The sequence below is a fragment of the Salvelinus namaycush genome, chromosome 19 (genome assembly GCF_016432855.1).
Source record: "Salvelinus namaycush isolate Seneca chromosome 19, SaNama_1.0, whole genome shotgun sequence".
Classification (NCBI taxonomy): Eukaryota; Metazoa; Chordata; class Actinopteri; order Salmoniformes; family Salmonidae; genus Salvelinus; species Salvelinus namaycush.
Genome location: NC_052325.1, coordinates 23,014,128 through 23,033,101, shown reverse-complemented (window position 1 = coordinate 23,033,101; position 18,974 = coordinate 23,014,128). Strand labels below are relative to the sequence as shown.

At 42.2% G+C, this 18,974-nt stretch overlaps 3 protein-coding genes across 3 annotated transcripts; 2 read left to right on the top strand and 1 right to left on the bottom strand.

Annotated features, from left to right (window-relative positions):
* Positions 1–779: 779 nt before the first annotated feature.
* LOC120063939 (gamma-crystallin M3-like) lies at positions 780–1,709 on the bottom strand. The gene is made up of 3 exons (XM_039014249.1): positions 1,680–1,709; positions 1,217–1,459; positions 780–1,085 (listed from the first exon to the last, which is right to left on the bottom strand). Exons 1-3 carry the CDS (start codon positions 1,707–1,709, stop codon positions 780–782), a joined length of 579 nt encoding a protein of 192 aa, XP_038870177.1.
* Positions 1,710–5,309: 3,600 nt separating this feature from the next.
* Positions 5,310–6,199, top strand: LOC120064234 (gamma-crystallin M3-like). The gene is made up of 3 exons (XM_039014667.1): positions 5,310–5,339; positions 5,553–5,795; positions 5,924–6,199. Exons 1-3 carry the CDS (start codon positions 5,310–5,312, stop codon positions 6,197–6,199), a joined length of 549 nt encoding a protein of 182 aa, XP_038870595.1.
* A 6,593-nt stretch (positions 6,200–12,792) lies between these two features.
* On the top strand, positions 12,793–13,626 carry LOC120064244 (gamma-crystallin M3-like). Its single transcript, XM_039014678.1, has 3 exons — positions 12,793–12,831; positions 12,980–13,222; positions 13,351–13,626. The coding sequence occupies exons 1-3, from the start codon at positions 12,802–12,804 to the stop codon at positions 13,624–13,626; spliced, it is 549 nt and encodes a 182-aa protein (XP_038870606.1). The 5' UTR covers positions 12,793–12,801.
* Positions 13,627–18,974: the final 5,348 nt, after the last annotated feature.

Genomic DNA, 18,974 nt, shown 5'->3' with positions numbered 1-18,974 from the left:
GGTACAGTACACATTTAGGTAAACATTTAGGTAAAGCACAAATTTAGGTACAGTACACTACACATTTAGGTACAGTACACATTAAGGTACATATGTAGGTACACATTTAGGTACACATTGTTACATAGTACTTATTTTCTTCTACTTTTATACTTACTTTTGTAGATATTAGATAAGGAAACAAATGCTAATTAATTGTGGCTCACCTTCCCCTCACCCTATATTTATTGTTTTAGATAACTGTTACCTTGATTTTGAAAGTTTGTTTATTTGAAAATCCTTAAAATTGTGCACTGCAAAATAGCATGTCAGGAAATTAAAGATCTGAGATATCACTGGATATTATTTTACATCTAGCCTACAGTACATTAGGCTCCCAAGTGGCGCAGCGGTCTAAGGCACTGCATCTCAGTGCTGGAGGCGTCACTACAGACACCCTGGTTTGATTCCAGGCTGTATCACATCCAGCCGTGATTGGGAGTCCCATAGGGCGGCGTACAATTGGCCCAGCGTTGTCCGGGTTTGGCCGGTGTAGGCCGTCATTGTAAATAAGAATTTGTTCTTAACTGACTTGCCTAATTAAATAAAGTGTTTTTAAATCTACTGTACAGAATCATACCTACACAGAAACGTTGAAATGTTAAAGATGTGGGGAGTGAAATAGTCAAATGCTCAAACATGAAGTGCTCTGACTAAAAGCATCACAAACAGAAGACAATTTAGCAGTTTTAAAATTGGAAAAAATTTAATCAACAATGTTCATACAACATTTGAAGAATTTACATAGACATGTTGTCCATGATACGCCTCATGCTCATGAACCTCATGCCACTCATGCTGCCCATGCCTCCCATTCCCATGCCCATCTCTCTGAAGCTCCTGTACTCTCCAGGCCTCATGTACATCTGCCTGCCTTTGTAATGGGGCTGCTCGTACATCAGCCAGTGGCCGTCCATCACGTTGCAGGACTGGCAGTCTGACATACGATAACGATCCTGGATGGAGTCACAGTCGTCCATCATCTCGTGCATCTGACCTCCGAAGTTCTCCCTCTCGTAGATCCTCATCCTGAAGTTTCCACGATGCTGTTAGGAGGAAAGAACAGGTTTCATTGATCAGATAAATTATTTATAAACTTGTGTGATATGAGAGATTTCTATTCAATGACAAGATTATTCTAGCTTTAGATGAAATATCTCAACCTATCTCAACCTACCATGGGGATCATGCGGCTGGACCTGAAACCATCGGTCATTCCCATCATACTCTGGTAGTCAGAGTACTCTCCCCTCTTCATGAAGTACTGGTTTCCCATGTAATTGGGGCGCTCGTACATCATGAAGCATCCACTCTGGACCCTGCAGGATTGGCACCTGCTCATGTAGGAGGAAATGTCGGGGCAGTCGGAGCTGCACTCATAAGAGCGGCCCTGGAAGTTTCTATCTTCGTAGAAGGTGGCCTGAAAATAAAAAATAATCATTTCTTGAAATTAAACAATTGTACAAAACAAACATTTTAGATACATTTGCGATGCTATTCAGTCACAATGGTAACCAGGTTACCATCGGAATAAGTACAACTATCATGTTGTAGTTTAGGGTGCTAGAGCATTACAACCCTTTTGTTGAACAATCTATGAAAATGAAAGCATACGTTTTTTTAAACCTCCCCATGCTTACCCTGCCCATGTTCATGCTGGTGTTGGACATGTTTGCTCACTGTACTGCTGGTTTCTGCTCCTGAACTGACTTCCTAACGGGTTTAACCCTTTCTTTTATACCTGACCAAACCTAAAGAATCCCTAGCTCCATTGTTCAAACCCCTGACCCAGCACCATGCTATAGAGGCGCCCTGAGGCCACATTTCCAGGGACTGGATCCCTCACTGTCTTTAGAAAGCCTGCTTCTCAATTGGCTGTTTCTCAAACAAAGTAACATAAAGACTTTTGAGAGTAGCTAGTAACAGCCTTGAAATGGAAGGTTCTCCATACATTGAGCAATACTTTAAAAAAAGATTGCACACGATTTAAGACATTTAGAAGAAATCACACATATTGACTTAAAGGGGAAATCTACAGTTGAAACAATAACAAAGCACACCCCACCTCTGTTTTGGTAAAAAGCTGAAAGATGTGCCTGGAGAAATGTAATCACTCTCAAATGCATAGACAGAGCTCTGGATGTAAGGACTGACCATCCAACATATGATAATTACTGTTTTAAACATGTTTGGAGGCTATACAGCATTTGTTCACATGTACAATATTTACAAACATTGGATTCAAACAAGCTCATATTTTGGGTTCTGATGGGGTACAACAGTTAAACTAAGGTCATGATGCATTTATAAGTTATATTCTTCAAGAATCAATAGGTATATATATTTTGTTCAAAGTGGCTTAACGTAGACCGACATTCCTACTCATTGAAATGACGTGGAAACAACATTGATTCAACCAGTGTGTGCCTAGTGGGTAACTAGTGTGTGCCTAGTGGGTAACCAGTGTGTGCCTAGTGGGTAACCAGTGTGTGCCTAGTGGGTAACTAGTGTGTGCCTAGTGGGTAACCAGTGTGTGCCTAGTGGGTAACCAGTGTGTGCCTAGTGGGTAACCAGTGTGTGCCTAGTGGGTAACTAGTGTGTGCCTAGTGGGTAACCAGTGTGTGCCTAGTGGGTAACCAGTGTGTGCCTAGTGGGTAACTAGTGTGTGCCTGGTGGGTAACCAGTGTGTGCCTAGTGGGTAACCAGTGTGTGCCTAGTGGGTAACCAGTGTGTGCCTAGTGGGTAACCAGTGTGTGCCTAGTGGGTAACCAGTGTGTGCCTAGTGGGTAACCAGTGTGTGCCTAGTGGGTAACAAGTGTGTGCCTGGTGGGTAACCAGTGTGTGCCTAGTGGGTAACCAGTGTGTGCCTAGTGGGTAACCAGTGTGTGCCTAGTGGGTAACCAGTGAATACATCATTAAAAGTGAGTTGTTACTTAACTAACCTTTATAGTTGATAACTGTGATACTAAATACATGTGTACAAAACTTCTAATTGTATTATGTATTTCTAAATCAAATACATCAGTAATGTATTAATTTGTTAATTAAATATATTGAATGGGATCTTAAAATACCCAATGCAGCCGTTTTATCTCAATATCAAATTATTTCTGGGTAACAATTAAGTACTTTACTGTGAAGCATGGTGGTGGCAGCATCATGCTGTTGGGATGTTTTCCTGCGGCAGGGACTGGGAGACTAGTCAGTGTCGAGGCATAGATGAATGGAGCAAAGTACAGAGAGATCCTTGATGAAAACCTGCTCCAGAGTGCTCAGGACCTCAAACTGTGGCAAAGGTTTACCTTCCAACAGGACAACGACCCTGAGCACAAAAAAAAGACAATGCAGGAGTGGCTTCGTGACAAGTCTCTGAATGTCCTTGAGTGATCCACCCAAAGCCCTGACTTGAACCCGATCGAACATTTCTGGAGAGACCTGAAAATAGCTCTGCTGCAATGCTCCCCATCCAACCTGACAGAGCTTGAGAGGATCTTCAGAGAAGAATGGGAGAAACTCCCCAAATACAGGTGTGCCAAGAAGACTCGAGGCTGTAATCGCTGCCAAAGGTGCTTCAACAAAGTACGGAGTAAAGGGTCTGAATACTTATGTAAATGTGATTTTTCTGTTTAAATTTTTTTAAATATGCAAAAAAATAAAATAAAAATACGTTTTTTGCGTCATCATTATGGGGTATTGTGTGTAGATTGATGAGGGTATGTTTTTTTATTAAGGCTGTGAGGTAACAAAATGAGGAAAAAGTCAAGGGGTCTGAATACCTTCCCAATGCACTGTACAAATAACAGAAAATTTGCAACAACAATAAAATGCAGGACGTAACATATCATACTAAATATATTATGAAATGTAATATGTGAAGAGATATCTGATATTACACAACTATATTCAAATGTATGTTTTTTTTTATTTTAAGAAACATACAACATTGTGTGCTAAAAGCCTTATATTTTATATCTGGGAACTTTTATTTGAAAACTTTTTTGAGATATCTTCAGAATTACAGACAATGCATCATTGACGTTATTAAGGTGACTTTGTGTTTGCTTGTTTGCTAGCAAGCTACTTAATTATGCTATTTTAAAGAGGAAGGAAGGATAAGCAAGCGTACACAATCTGCCAAATCACTGAACAAACGTAGCTGATTTACTATACTTCCGAGGGACTCACTGCACAACCCCATAGTTAACATCACAACCCCGAGAAATGAGAAGCTGTGGGAGGAGCCAGAACCAATTTTTTTGCTAAGTCACAAGGTGTACCCAGAGCCACTTTATAGCATTAGATGGATTTTACATTTATGTCATTTAGCAGACATTCTTATTCAGAGCAGTTTACAGGAGCAATTGGGGTTAAGTGCATCGCTCAAGAGCACATTGACAGATTTTTCACCTAGTCAGAGCAGGGATTTGAATTTCTGACCTTTCTGTTGCTGGCCCGACACTCTTAGCCACTAGGCTACCTGCCTCCCCACAGTTTACCCAGTGTCGTGGGCAGCAGCAAACACAGGAAATACAGAGGCAAACATTTTGTCCAACTGTTCTAATTTAAAGATGACCAAAATACACACCTTGTAGTTAAATTTCCAGTGTTCCATGGGCTTCATAACAAGCCAGACAAAGTTGTTTTCTAGCTAGCTAGTCTGGTAACATTTTCTATCAGATAGCTACATTATCTAATGTTAGCTATCATAGCAACATTCTTTATAGTTCAGGATTAGATTCAATCTTCATCCAGGAACCCTGTCTACAGTGAAACAGAGAGCTCTGTTGGTGTAGAGAGCTCTGTTTATTTACTTAGATATACACTGAGTGTACAAAACAAGAACACCTTCCTTATATTGAATATATGTATATAGAGCAGAGGCCGAAAAAGTCTTCAAAGATTCTGACAGCAAGCAGGACTAAAATGTTAACACTGACATCAGCTTTAGGGAGCAGTAATTTGCTGGTCAATAATGGTTGCAATTGAAATCAGTTGTGCAGGTGATTTTAGTACGTATTTATGGTTTAAGGAGAGATCAACTGGTGATAATCTAGTGGCCATCGATGGTTACAATAGGACCTGAGGGATCCAGTCCCTGGAAATGTGGACGTCACCTTAGTGGCCTCAATAGGCCTCTATAGCATGGTGCTGGGTCAGGGGTTTGAACAATGGAGCTAGGGATTCTTTAGGTTTGGTCATGTATAAAAGAAAGGGTTAAACCTGGTAGGAAGTCAGTTCAGGAGCAGCAACCAGCAGTACAGTGAGCAAACATGTCCAACACCAGCATGAACATGGGCAGGGTAAGGTTGTTTTTTATTTTATTTATTCTTTAATTTTCATAGTTTGTTCTACTAAAGGGTTGTAATGCTCTAGCACCCTAAACTACAACATGATAGTTGTACTTATCCCGATAACCTGGTTACCATTGTGACTGAATAGCATCGCAAATGTATCTAAAATGTTTGTTTTGTACAATTGTTTAATTTCAAGAAATTATTATTTTTTATTTTCAGGCCACCTTCTACGAGGACAGAAACTTCCAGGGCCGCTCTTATGAGTGCAGCTCCGACTGCCCCGACATTTCCTCCTACATGAGCAGGTGCCAATCCTGCAGGGTCCAGAGTGGATGCTTCATGGTGTACGAGCGCCCCAACTACATGGGAAACCAGTACTTCATGAAGAGGGGAGAGTACTCTGACTACCAGAGTATGATGGGAATGAGCGATGGTTTCAGGTCCTGTCGCATGATCCCCATGGTAGGTTGAACATAGATTAATCTTTGAAAAGAAAGTATCTTTTGATGGTGGTATTCTCAACAAAATGAGTTTGCATGAAGTTTCACTGATCAATAAAGTAACCCTATGATGTTCTTTCCTCCTAACAGCACCGTGGAAACTACAAGATGAGGATCTACGAGAGGGAGAACTTCGGAGGTCAGATGCACGAGATGATGGACGACTGTGACTCCATCCAGGAGCGTTACCGTATGTCAGACTGCCAGTCCTGCAACGTGATGGACGGCCACTGGCTGATGTACGAGCAGCCCCACTTCAGAGGCAGGCAGATGTACATGAGGCCTGGAGAGTACAGGAGCTTCAGAGATATGGGCATGAGTGGCATGAGGTTCATGAGCATGAGGCGTATCACTGATATGTGTTAGATATCTTATATTGACCAAATAAAAGTGATTAGTAATCCAAAACAATTGAGTGTGCTACATTATTTCAATATTTTGGTATTGGGGCACAGCATAAGCGATATTAGGTTCATGAGCATGATGTGTATCATTGACTCATGCTACTATATACAATAAACCATTACATATATTGTTTGCTACTATATATAAACCATTGAGTAAAATAATTCACAAACCTATTTTAAGTGATTTTAAGCCCTTTTTCTACTTACTCAGAGTCAGATGAACTCTGACTAATCTAGCATGCTAGCTGTTCCGGTAGACTTCCAGTCATAGCACTAACGCTAGTTCAACAACCATAGACATAAACATTTCATCCATCAGTTAATTTGACTCTGGGTAAGTAGAAAAGGTCTTAATTGCCAAAGTCTCACACTATCCCTTTAATGTATCCCTTTTTAAGTGTGACACCAATTGTACCTACTGATTAATGAATGTAATATAATTTACTGTACTGTATGTTGTATCATGTTAGCATAATTGGTCTCAGCTATATGACAATGGTTGCAGGTGTGTGAACAAGAAATCAAATCTAATAACATTTGATTTGATTTGATTTGATTTCTTGTTCACACACCTGCAATCATTGTCATATAGCTGAGACCAATCATGCTAACATGATACAATATACAGTACAGTATCTAGTGGATCATTGGCAATATGATTAGCTGAACAGCTTCATTGACTCACAAATACTTTTGGGTAACACTTTATTTGAAGAGTGCCTACATAAGGACTTCATAATATTACATTTATTAAGCGTACATAACAGACAATGTTTTGTATAGAAATATACATACTGGTATACAAGATTTTAACATCAAACCAGGATTTTCCCAGGGACATTAAAGGCCACGTGGCTGGCCCCTCTTTGGAAACCATTCCACACAGTTGCTCACTGAGCAACAACTAATCATTATTGTTTAGAAAAGTCATAGTCAATCGTTCAATAATATAATAATTATTTTAGAAAAAAATGTTTATCTATAATTTACAATCTGTAGAAGCTATGAGAATAGAAATGTTCAGTACTTTTGTGAAGCATCACAGCACAGTTGAAAAATACATGGCAAATAGAGATAGCTATTAAGAGATAGCTGGGAGGAGTTGAATGGAGCTGAAGGGTGGGACTAATAACAACAAGATAACAAATGTAAAACATACGGGGTCTGTAAAATGTATATAGGTTCAGAAATTTTGTGAAATAGCACAGTTACAAATAGAAATCAAACTGGATGGACATCAGAAATTGAGGAAGGCCAGGACTAAAAACAAACAAAATATAACTATTGTAGCCTTGTGCAGGTCTACAATTGTAGCCCTGATGTCCTTACACAGCTCTCTGGTCTTGGCCATTGTGGAGAGGTTGGAGTCTGTTTGATTGAGTGTGTGGACAGGTGTCTTTTATACAGGTAATGAGTTCAAACAGGTGCAGTTAATACAGGTAATGAGTGGAGAACAGGAGGGCTTCTTAAAGAAAAACTAACAAGTCTGTGAGAGCCGGATTTCTTACTGGTTGGTAGGTGATCAAATACTTATGTCATGCAATAAAATGCAAATTAATTACTTAAAAATCATACAATGTCATTTTCTGGATTTTTGTTTCAGATTCTGTCTCTCACAGTTGAAGTGTACCTATGATAAAAATTACAGACCTCTACATGCTTTGTAAGTAGGACAACCTGCAATATCGGCAGTGTATCAAATACTTGTTCTCCCCACTGTATATGCAGTTGAAGTCGGAAGATTACATACACTTAGGTTGGAGTCATTAAAACTCATTTTCTACCACTCCACAAATTCCAGAAAATGATGTCATGGCTTTAGAAGTTTCTGAGAGGCTAATTGACATCATTTGAGCCAATTGGAGGCGTACCTGTGGATGTATTTCAAGGCCTACCTTCAAACTCAGCGCCTCTTTACTTGACATCATGGGAAAATCAAAAGAAATCAGCCAAGACCTCAGAAAAAAATTGTAGACCTCCACAAGTCTGGTTCATCCTTGGGAGCAATTTCCAAATGGCTGAAGGTACCACGTTCATCTGTACAAACAATAGTACACAAGTATAAACACCATGGGACCACGCAGTCGTCATACCGCTCAAGAAGGAGACACGCACTGTCTCCTAGAGATGAACGTTCTTTGGTGCGAAAAGTGCAAATCAATCCCAGAACAACAGCAAAGGACCTTGTGAAGATGCTGGAGGAAACAGGTACAAAATTATCTATATCCACAGTAAAACGAGTCCTATATCGACATAACCTGAAAGGCCGCTCAGCAAGGAAGAAGCCACTGCTCCAAAACCACCATAAAAAAGCCAGACTACGGTTTGCAACTGCACGTGGGGACAAAGATCGTACTTTTTGGAGAAATGTCCTCTGGTCTGATGAAACAAAAATAGAACTGTTTGGCCATAATGACCATCGTTATGTTTGGAGGAAAAAGGGGGAGGCTTGCAAGCCAAAGAACACCATCCCAACCGTGAAGTACGGGGGTGGCAGCATCATGTTGTGTGGGTGCTTTGCTGCAGGAGGGATTGGTGCACTTCACAAAACAGATGGCATCATGGGTAAGGAAAATTATGTGGATATATTGAAACAACATCTCAAGACATCAGTCAGGAAGTTCAAGCTTGGTCGCAAATGGGTCTTCCAAATGGACAATGACCCCAAGCATACTTCCAAAGTTGTGGCAAAATAGCTTAAGGTCAACAAAGTCAAGGTATTGGAGTGGCCATCACAAAGCCCTGTCCACAATCCTATAGAAGCTTTGTGGGCAGAACTGAATAAGTGTGTGCGAGCAAGGAGGCCTACAAACCTGATTCAGTTACACCAGCTCTGTCAGGAGGAATGGACCGAAATTCACCCAACTTATTGTGGGAAGCTTGTGGAAGGATACCCGAAACATTTGACCCAAGTTAAACAATTTAAAGGCAATGCTACCAAATACTAATTGCGTGTATGTAAACTTCTGACCCACTGGGAGTGTGATGAAAGAAATAAAAGCTGAAAAAAATCGTTCTCTCTACTATTATTCTGACATTTCACATTCTTAAAATCAAGTGGTGATCCTAACTGACCTAAAACGTGGAATTTTTACTAGGATTAAATGTCAGGAATTGTGAAAAACTGAGTTTAAGTGGATTTGGCTAAGGTGTATGTAAACTTCCGACTTCAACTGTATGTGGGTATGTGTATGTATGTATGTATATGGATATATATATATTTACCCAAAAGATTAATGGGGGATTGGAAATGATGCAGACAATTACATTGATGGAAGCTACAATCTATCCGCAATATTATAGCTGATCCACCCCTAATCGTTTTTTTTAAACATTTTTTTTTTAAATAATAAAATACAAATATTCATTATTGTTGAAAAAAATAAAAATGTGAATTAAACTAAAGATTTTTACAAATATGAACTATAGTTGAAAGGAAAAATATGAAATCATAGATTGTTTATTGTGATGTTACAAATCATAGATTTTAGTTGAATGGGAAAAATATTGAATCATAATTTCATTAAATTATAAATATTTAGTTTTGTTGTTTTATGGAAATATTTATATATTTTTTTACAAATCATTATCCTTGCTGTTTGAAAAATATACATTAAAGTACAAATGTTTGCACAAATAACTCGTATTGCATTTTCTTCTTTAAAAATTAAATTTTTTGATGAATCTGTTTTTGATATTCCAGTTGGCCCTGTATTAGTTCTTGCTAAGTAAATAACACAATCTCCACATTAATCTCTAGGTATTTTGAATTACATCTTAGAAATGGAATGTCAAAACCAGCCTTATAATGTTAGCTAGCTAGTTCTAGAGTTAAAATATATATATATATTTCACCTTTATTTAACCAGGTAGGCTAGTTGAGAGCAAGTTCTCATTTACAACTGCGACCTGGCCAAGATAAAGCAAAGCAGTTCGACACATACAACAACACAGAGTTACACATGGAATAAACAAACATACAGTCAATAAAACAGTATAAAAGCCTATATACAGTGTGTGCAAATGAGGTAGGATAAGGCAATACGGCAATAAATAGGCCATGGTGTCGAGGTAATTACAATATAGCAATTAAACACTGGAATGGTAGATGTGCAGAAGATGAATGTGCAAGTAGAGATACTGGGGTGCAAAGGAGCAAGATAAATAAATAAATACAGAATGGGGATGAGGTAGTTGGATGGGATATTTACAGATGGGCTATGTACAGGTGCAGTGATCTGTTAGCTGCTCTGACAGCTGGTGCTTAAAGCTAGTGAGGGAGATATGAGTCTCCAGCTTCAGTGATTTTTGCAGTTCGTTCCAGTCATTGGCAGCAGAGAACTGGAAGGAAAGCCTGCCAAAGGTGGAATTGGCTTTGGGGGTGACCAGTGAGATATACCTGCTGGAGCACGTGCTACGAGTGGGTGCTGCTATGGTGACCAGTGAGCTGAGATAAGGCAGGGCTTTACCTAGCAGAGACTTGTAGATGACCTGGAGCCAGTGGGTTTGGCGACGAGTATGAAGCGAGGGCCAGCCAACGAGAGCATACAGGTCGCAGTGGTGGGAAGTATATGGTGGTCTGGTGACAAAACAGATGGCACTGTGATAGACTGCATCCAATTGTTGAGTAGAGTGTTGGAGGCTATTTTGTAAATGACAACGCTGAAGTCGAGGATCAGTAGGATGGTCAGTTTTACGAGGGTATGTTTGGCAGCATGAGTGAAGGATGCTTTGTTGCGAAATAGGAAGCCGATTCTAGATTTAATTTTGGATTGGAGATGCTTAATGTGAGTCTGGAAGGAGAGTTTACAGTCTAACCAGACACCTAGGTAATTGTAGTTGTCCACATATTCTAAGTCAGAACCGTCCAGAGTAGTGATGCTGGACGTGCGGGCAGGTGCGGGCAGCGATCGGTGGAAGAGCATGCATTTAGTTTTACTTGTATTTAAGAGCAGTTGGAGGCCACGGAAGGAGAGTTGTATGGCATTGAAGCTCGTCTGGAGGTTAGATAACACAGTGTCTTAAGAAGGGCCAGAGGTATTCAGAATGGTGTCGTCTGCGTAGACGTGGATCAGAGAATACCAGCAGCAAGAGCAACATCATTGATGTATACAGAGAAGAGTGTTGACCCGAGAGTTAAACCCTGTGACACTCCTATAGAGACTGCCAGAGGTCCGAACAACAGGCCCTCTGATTTGACACACTGAACTCTATCAGATAAGTAGTTGGTGAACCAGGCGTGGCAATCATTTGAGAAACCAAGGCTGTCGAGTCTGCTGACAAGAAGGTGGTGATTGACAGAGTCGAAAGCCTTGGCCAGGTCGATGAAGACGGCTGCACAGTAATGTCTCTTATCGATGGCGGTTATGATATAGTTTTGGACCTTGTGAAGACATTGGTTAGCTAAAGCAGCCAGCGGATGCTATGGCTAAAAACTGCTGCTTTAGTGAATACGCCACTGACATGGCAAACCCCTATCCTAACATTAGGGTTTTAATAAGGGTTTTTGATGTTTTAAAAACTCATGTCTTTGACATCCAGCTCGCCAGCATCCCTCATGGCATATTCTCAGTCCCAAGTTGTCAAATTACATTTAACTTGTTGGCACGACTGCACTTTTTTAAATATATTTGTTTAATTGATATAGCTAGTTAGTTATGTGTGTTGTAATCTTCATTCTAATCAGGAAATATAATATATGGTGTATCTCCTCAATAAGTGAAACATAACTCTGAACATTTAAACGCATGCAGAATTAGGGCTACCATACACCCATGGAATGGACATGAATTATGGTTGTGATGTACTTAACAAATCCTCATTCCACACAATGTGCTGTTTTCTAACCCAGTTAGTCACAATCTAGATACACTAACTGAGTAGTAGTAATCAGGAACATTTTGAAACATTGTCGTCAAAAAATGTTTTTTATTCTCTGTTCATTTCATTCTCATTAAAATTCTCTTTAAATAAATGTTTTACTTTTCTGAACCATTATTTAACAGGGAGTTTCTCATAGAAAAGCTGATATTGACATGGGGGACACGGGATTCATATCTGATCCAGAAAAAATATACAGTATATTGACAGAAAATACATCTATGGAGTCAGGTGATTCAATTTTAGCATTGAGTTACATTTAACACAATAGTTATATTTAACTGACTTCACTGAATGAAAGAGATCACAAGGGAATATGAATCATATGTTGAAATATAATTACAATTGTGTAACTGACTTGTAGACTCCACACCACTCATATGCATATATGTATGCAATGGTTTTCACTGTCAGAGTCCATTGTTCCTTTGAATGGTTTTGTGTTACCTGTTTCACAGTGGAAATAGGCTTTTATGTCTTTTTTGGGACCCGGTCACGTGGAAATATGACTACAGTACTTCAGCGCTCTACAGGCCTCTATACCATGTTGCTGGGTCAGGGGTTTACACAATGGGTCTAACAGATTCTTTGGATTAGGTTAGGTATAAAAGTAAGGGTTACCACAGACAGGACATCAGTGCAGCAGTAGCAGCAGCAACAGCAGCAACTCAGTGACCAACAATGACCACCACCGGCATGAACATGGGAAGAGTAAGCATTTATTTTTATTTTATTCTAAAACACATTTTTCTCTATATTATATTTGTATCTTTACATACAAAACTAAAAGCTTCTTATATTTGTTGCATTTATTGAATTATATATTTAGAAATTATAAATAAATACATTGTGTTTTCAGGCCACCTTCTATGAGGACAGAAACTTCCAGGGCCGCTCTTATGAGTGCAGCTCCGACTGCCCCGACATGTCCTCCTACATGAGCAGGTGCCAATCCTGCAGGGTCCAGAGTGGATGCTTCATGGTGTACGAGCGCCCCAACTACATGGGAAACCAGTACTTCATGAAGAGGGGAGAGTACTCTGACTACCAGAGTATGATGGGAATGACCGATGGTATCAGGTCCTGCCGCATGATCCCCATGGTAAAATATGATATTCAGGCTGCTGTAACAGCCCATAATTCCATAATTAATCACGCAAATCATATTTGAGCTATTCAACAGTCTGGTGCATTCAGTAAATAATTCAACATGTTCTTTCCTCCTAACAGCATCGTGGAAACTACAGGATGAGGATCTACGAGAGGGAGAACTTCGGAGGTCAGATGCACGAGATGATGGACGACTGTGACTCCATCCAGGAGCGTTACCGTATGTCAGACTGCCAGTCCTGCAACGTGATGGACGGCCACTGGCTGATGTACGAGCAGCCCCACTTCAGAGGCAGGCAGATGTACATGAGGCCTGGAGAGTACAGGAGCTTCAGAGAGATGGGCATGAGTGGCATGAAGTTTATGAGCATAAGGCGTATCACTGATATGTGCTAGACATCTCATATTGACCAAATAAAAGTGATTAGTAATCCGAAACAATTGAGTGTGCTACATTATTTCAATATTTTGGCGTTTTGTGTTTACATTATTACCAGAAAGATATGCGTAACATTTAAATTGTACTTTATACCATAAAACCTACTAAATGCTGTTATGGGCATGACTTATTGACTGCCATAAAGCATTCAAATGAATGTCCTCAAGATGATAAAGAGGGATTTAGATGTTAACACTAATGAATTGGTCAACTTGTAGAGTGAACAAACTTAACTAATAATACACGTTGCGCTACTCCACAAACATCCCATCAACCCGCCTCCAATAAACGGTAACACGTACAGTTTACTTAAGCTTTTTTCTCTCATTATGCAACTGCAGCAGAATAAGTGGAATGGTATCAAATACATCAAACACATGGAAACCATGTGTTTGATGCCATTCCATTTGCTTCGTTCCAGCCGTTATTATGAGCCAATCATCCCCTCAGCAGTCTCCACTGTTGTGTATGGTAAAGGTACAGCTATTTTACACAGACAATGAAACCAATCAGCAGGATTAAGACAATCAAGAAAATAAAAAATAAAAAAACAATTAATATAGAGAGACCAATTTGATAAATTACCCTCTACAGCCACAATATTAAATAAAAATCAAATGTTATGTCACATACAGCAAATAGAACAGGTGTAGACTTTACCGTGAAATACGTACTTACGAACCCTTTCCCAACAGTGCAGAGTTCAAAAGTAAGAAAGATTTGCTAAAAGGAAATAGTAACACAACAGAATAACAATAACGACTATATACAAGGAGTACTGGTACCGAGTCAATGTGCAGGGGTACGAGGTAGTTGAGGTAATTGAGGTAATACGTATAGGTGTGTGTGTATGCATGTGTTGGAGTTCCAGTGTAGTATGTGTGAGTGTGTGAGTAGAGTCCAGTGAGTGTGTGGGTAGAGTCCAGTAAGTGTATGGGTAGAGTCCAATGAGTGTGTGGGTAGAGTCCAGTAAGTGTATGGGTAGAGTCCAATGAGTGTGTGGGTAGAGTCCAGTAAGTGTATGGGTAGAGTCCAATGAGTGTGTCGGTAGAGTCCAGTAAGTGTTTGAGTAGAGTCCAATGAGTGTGTGGGTAGAGTCCAGTAAGTGTTTGAGTAGAGTCCAATGAGTGTGTGGGTAGAGTCCAGTAAGTGTTTGAGTAGAGTCCAATGAGTGTGTGGGTAGAGTCCAGTAAGTGTTTGAGTAGAGTCCAATGAGTGTGTGGGTAGAGTCCAGTAAGTGTTTGAGTAGAGTCCAATGAGTGTGTGGGTAGAGTCCAGTAAGTGTTTGAGTAGAGTCCAATGAGTGTGTGGGTAGAGTCCAGTAAGTGTTTGAGTAGAGTCCAATGTGTCACGTTCCTGACCGGTTTTCTGTTATTTTGTATGTGTTTGACGGTCAGGGCGTGAGTTTGGGTGGGTAGTCTATGTTATGTGTTTCTATGTTTGTTAAAGGGTGACCTGATATGGTTCTCAATTAGAGGCAGGTGGTTTTCATTTCCTCTGATTGAGAGCCATATTAAGGTAGGTGTTTTCACATTGTTTGTGGTGGGTGGTTGTCTCCTGTGTCTGTGTTATCACCACACGGGACTGTTTGCGGTTTGTCACGGTTATTGTTTTTGTATGTTTAGTGTTCAGTCTGTTTTCATTAAATAATCATGGACACTAACCACTCTGCATATTGGTCTGATCCTTCTCGCCTCTCCTCCTCGTCCGAGGAGGAGGATTACGACGATCGTTACAGAACCACCCACCAATCTAGGACCAAGCGGAGTGGAGAAGGGAGGCGACAGCAGTGGGAAAAAACCCAGGACTCCTGGACTTGGGAGGAGATCCTGGACGGCAAAGGACCCTGGGCTCAGCCAGGGGAATATCGCCGTCCCAAGGCGGAGCTGGAGGCAGCGAAGGCAGAGAGGCGCTGGTATGAGGAGGCAGCGCGGCGACGCGGTTGGGAGCCCGAGAGTCAGACCCAAAAATTTCTTGGGGGGGGGCACACGAGGAGAGTGGCAAAGCCGGGTAGGATACCTGAGCCAACTCCCCGTGCTTACCGTGGAGTGAGAGGGCGTCGTACTGGTCAGACACCGTGTTATGCGGTAAAGCGCACGGTGTCCCCAGTACGCGTGCTTAGCCCAGTGCGGGCTATTCCACCTCGCCGCACTGGTAGGGCTAAGTTGGGCATCGAGCCGGATGTCATGAAGCCGGCCCAACGCATCTGGCCTCCAGTGCGTCTCCTCGGGCCGGCATACATGGCACCAGCCTTACGAATGGTGTCCCCGGTTCGCCAGCATAGCCCAGTGCGGGCTATTCCACCTCGCCGCACTGGCAGGGCTACGGGGACCATTCAACCTGGTAAGGTTGGGCAGGCTCGGTGCTCAAGAGCGCGCGTCCTCCTTCACGGTCCGGTATACCCGGTGCCACCTCCACGTACCAGTCCACCGGTGGCAGCCCCCCGCACCAGGCTGTCTCTCCGGGTTCTCTCTCCAGCTGCTCCCACCTGTCCAGCGCTGTCAGAGCCTTCCTTCTCTCCAGCGCAGCCAGTGTCTGAGCTGTCTGCCTGCCCAGCGCTGTATGAACTGTCTGCCTGCACAGCACCGTCAGAGCTGTCCGTCTGTTATGAGCGTCCAGAGCCGTCAGCGAGCCATGAGCGTCCAGAGCCGTCAGCCAGCCATGAGCGTCCAGAGCCGTCAGCTAGCCATGAGCGTCCAGAGCCGTCAGCGAGCCATGAGCGTCCAGAGCCGTCAGCGAGCCATGAGCGTCCAGAGCCGTCAGCCAGCCATGAGCGTCCAGAGCCGTCAGCCAGCCATGAGCGTCCAGAGCCGTCAGCCAGCCATGAGCGTCCAGAGCCGTCAGCCAGCCATGAGCGTCCAGAGCCGTCAGCGAGCCATGAGCGTCCAGAGCCGTCAGCCAGCCATGAGCGTCCAGAGCCGTCAGCCAGCCATGAGCGTCCAGAGCCGTCAGCCAGCCATGAGCGTCCAGAGCCGTCAGCCAGCCATGAGCGTCCAGAGCCGTCAGCCAGCCATGAGCGTCTAGAGCCGTCAGCCAGCCATGAGCGTCCAGAGCCGTCAGCTAGCCATGAGCGTCCATAGCCGTCAGCCAGTCATGAGCTGCCCCTCAGCCCAGAGCTGCCATTTATCCAGAACTGCCCCTCAGTCCAGAGCTGTCTCTCTGTCCGGAGCTGCCCTTCAGTCCGGAGTTGCCCCTCTATCCTGAGCTACCTCTCTATCCTGACCTACCTCTCTGTCCTGAGCTATCTCTCTGTCTTGAGCTACCTTATCCCGGTGCTGCCCCTTGTCCCGGTGCTGCCCCTTATCTTAAGGTTACCATTTAAATTAAGTGGGTGTAATATGAGGGTGGTCATTCTAAGGGGGAGACGTAAGCTGGGATTGACTATGGTGGGGTGGGGACCTCGCCCAGAGCCTGAGCCACCACCGTGGTCAGACGCCCACCCAGACCCTCCCCTAGACTTTTGGTGGTGCGCTCGGAGTACGCACCTTGAGGGGGGGGTTATGTCACGTTCCTGACCGGTTTTCTGTTATTTTGTATGTGTTTGACGGTCAGGGCGTGAGTTTGGGTGGGTAGTCTATGTTATGTGTTTCTATGTTTGTTAAAGGGTGACCTGATATGGTTCTCAATTAGAGGCAGGTGGTTTTCATTTCCTCTGATTGAGAGCCATATTAAGGTAGGTGTTTTCACATTGTTTGTGGTGGGTGGTTGTCTCCTGTGTCTGTGTTATCACCACACGGGACTGTTTGCGGTTTGTCACGGTTATTGTTTTTGTATGTTTAGTGTTCAGTCTGTTTTCATTAAATAATCATGGACACTAACCACTCTGCATATTGGTCTGATCCTTCTCGCCTCTCCTCCTCGTCCGAGGAGGAGGATTACGACGATCGTTACACAATGAGTGTGTGGGTAGAGTCCAGTAAGTGTATGGGTAGAGTCCAATGAGTGTGTGGGTAGAGTCCAGTAAGTGTTTGAATAGAGTCCAATTCGTGTGTGGGTAGAGTCCAGTAAGTGTATGGGTAGAGTCCAATGAGTGTGTGGGTAGAGTCCAGTAAGTGTTTGAGTAGAGTCCAATGAGTGTGTGGGTAGAGTCCAGTAAGTGTATGGGTAGAGTCCAATGAGTGTGTGGGTAGAGTCCAGTAAGTGTGTGGGTAGAGTCCAGTAAGTGTTTGAGTAGAGTCCAGTAAGTATGCATAGAGCCGGTGCAAGAAACTCAGTGCAAATAAAAAGGGGGTCAATGCAAGTAGTCAGGGTAGTCATTGTTTATTAAAAATGAAATACAGAAATACCAAATGTACATAAGTATTCACCTCTGAGTCAATACTTTGTAGAAGCACCGTTGGCAGCGATTACAGCTTTGAGTGGTCTTGGGTATGTCTGTATCAGCTTTGCACATCTGGATTTGGGGATTTTCTTCCATTCGTCCTTGCAGATTTTCTCAAGCTCTGTTAAGTTAGATGGGGAGCGGCGGTGAACAGCAATCTTCAAGTCTTTGCACAGATTCTGAAAGGGATTCAACTCTGGGCTTTGGCTGTGCCACTCAAGGACTTTCACATTCTTGTTCTGAAGCCATTCCAGTGTTGCTTTGGCTGTATGCTTAGGGTCATTGTGATGTTGGAACATAAATCTTCTCCAAAGTCTAAAGTTGTTATCAGGTTCTCATCAAGGATTCGCCTGTTTTTCGCTCCATTCATTGATCTCTCTGTCCTTACCAGTACCAGTCTCCCAGTCCCTGCCGCTAAAAATAATCCATATTGCATGATGATGCCAGCATCATGCTTCACGGTGTGGACGGTGTTAGATGGTGATGAGCTGTGCCAGTTTTTTTCCAGACATAGTGGTTGCTGAGTTTGGTCAGAGGGCCAGCTCTAGGCAGTCTGGGTAGTTCTATATTTTTTCAATTTCCCAATGATGGAGACCACTGTGCTCTTGGAAACTTTCAACACTCTAGAAATTGTTTCATACCCTTCCCCAGATATATGCCTCATCACAATTCTATCTCTGAGATTTCTTGGACTTCATGGTATAGTTTCTGCTCTGACATGCGTTGTCAGCTGTGAGACCTTATATAGACAAGTGTGTTTCTTTCTAAATAATGTCCAAACAATTTAATTGGCCACAGGTGGACTCCAATCAAGTTGTAGTGACATCTCATGGATGATGAAAGGAAATTGATGCACTTGAGTTCAATTTGAAGTGTTACAGCAAAGTGATGCAAATACTTATGTAAATTATATATTTCTGTATTTAATTTTCAATAAATTTACAAACATTTCTAAAAAACAGGTTTTCACTTTGTCATTATGGG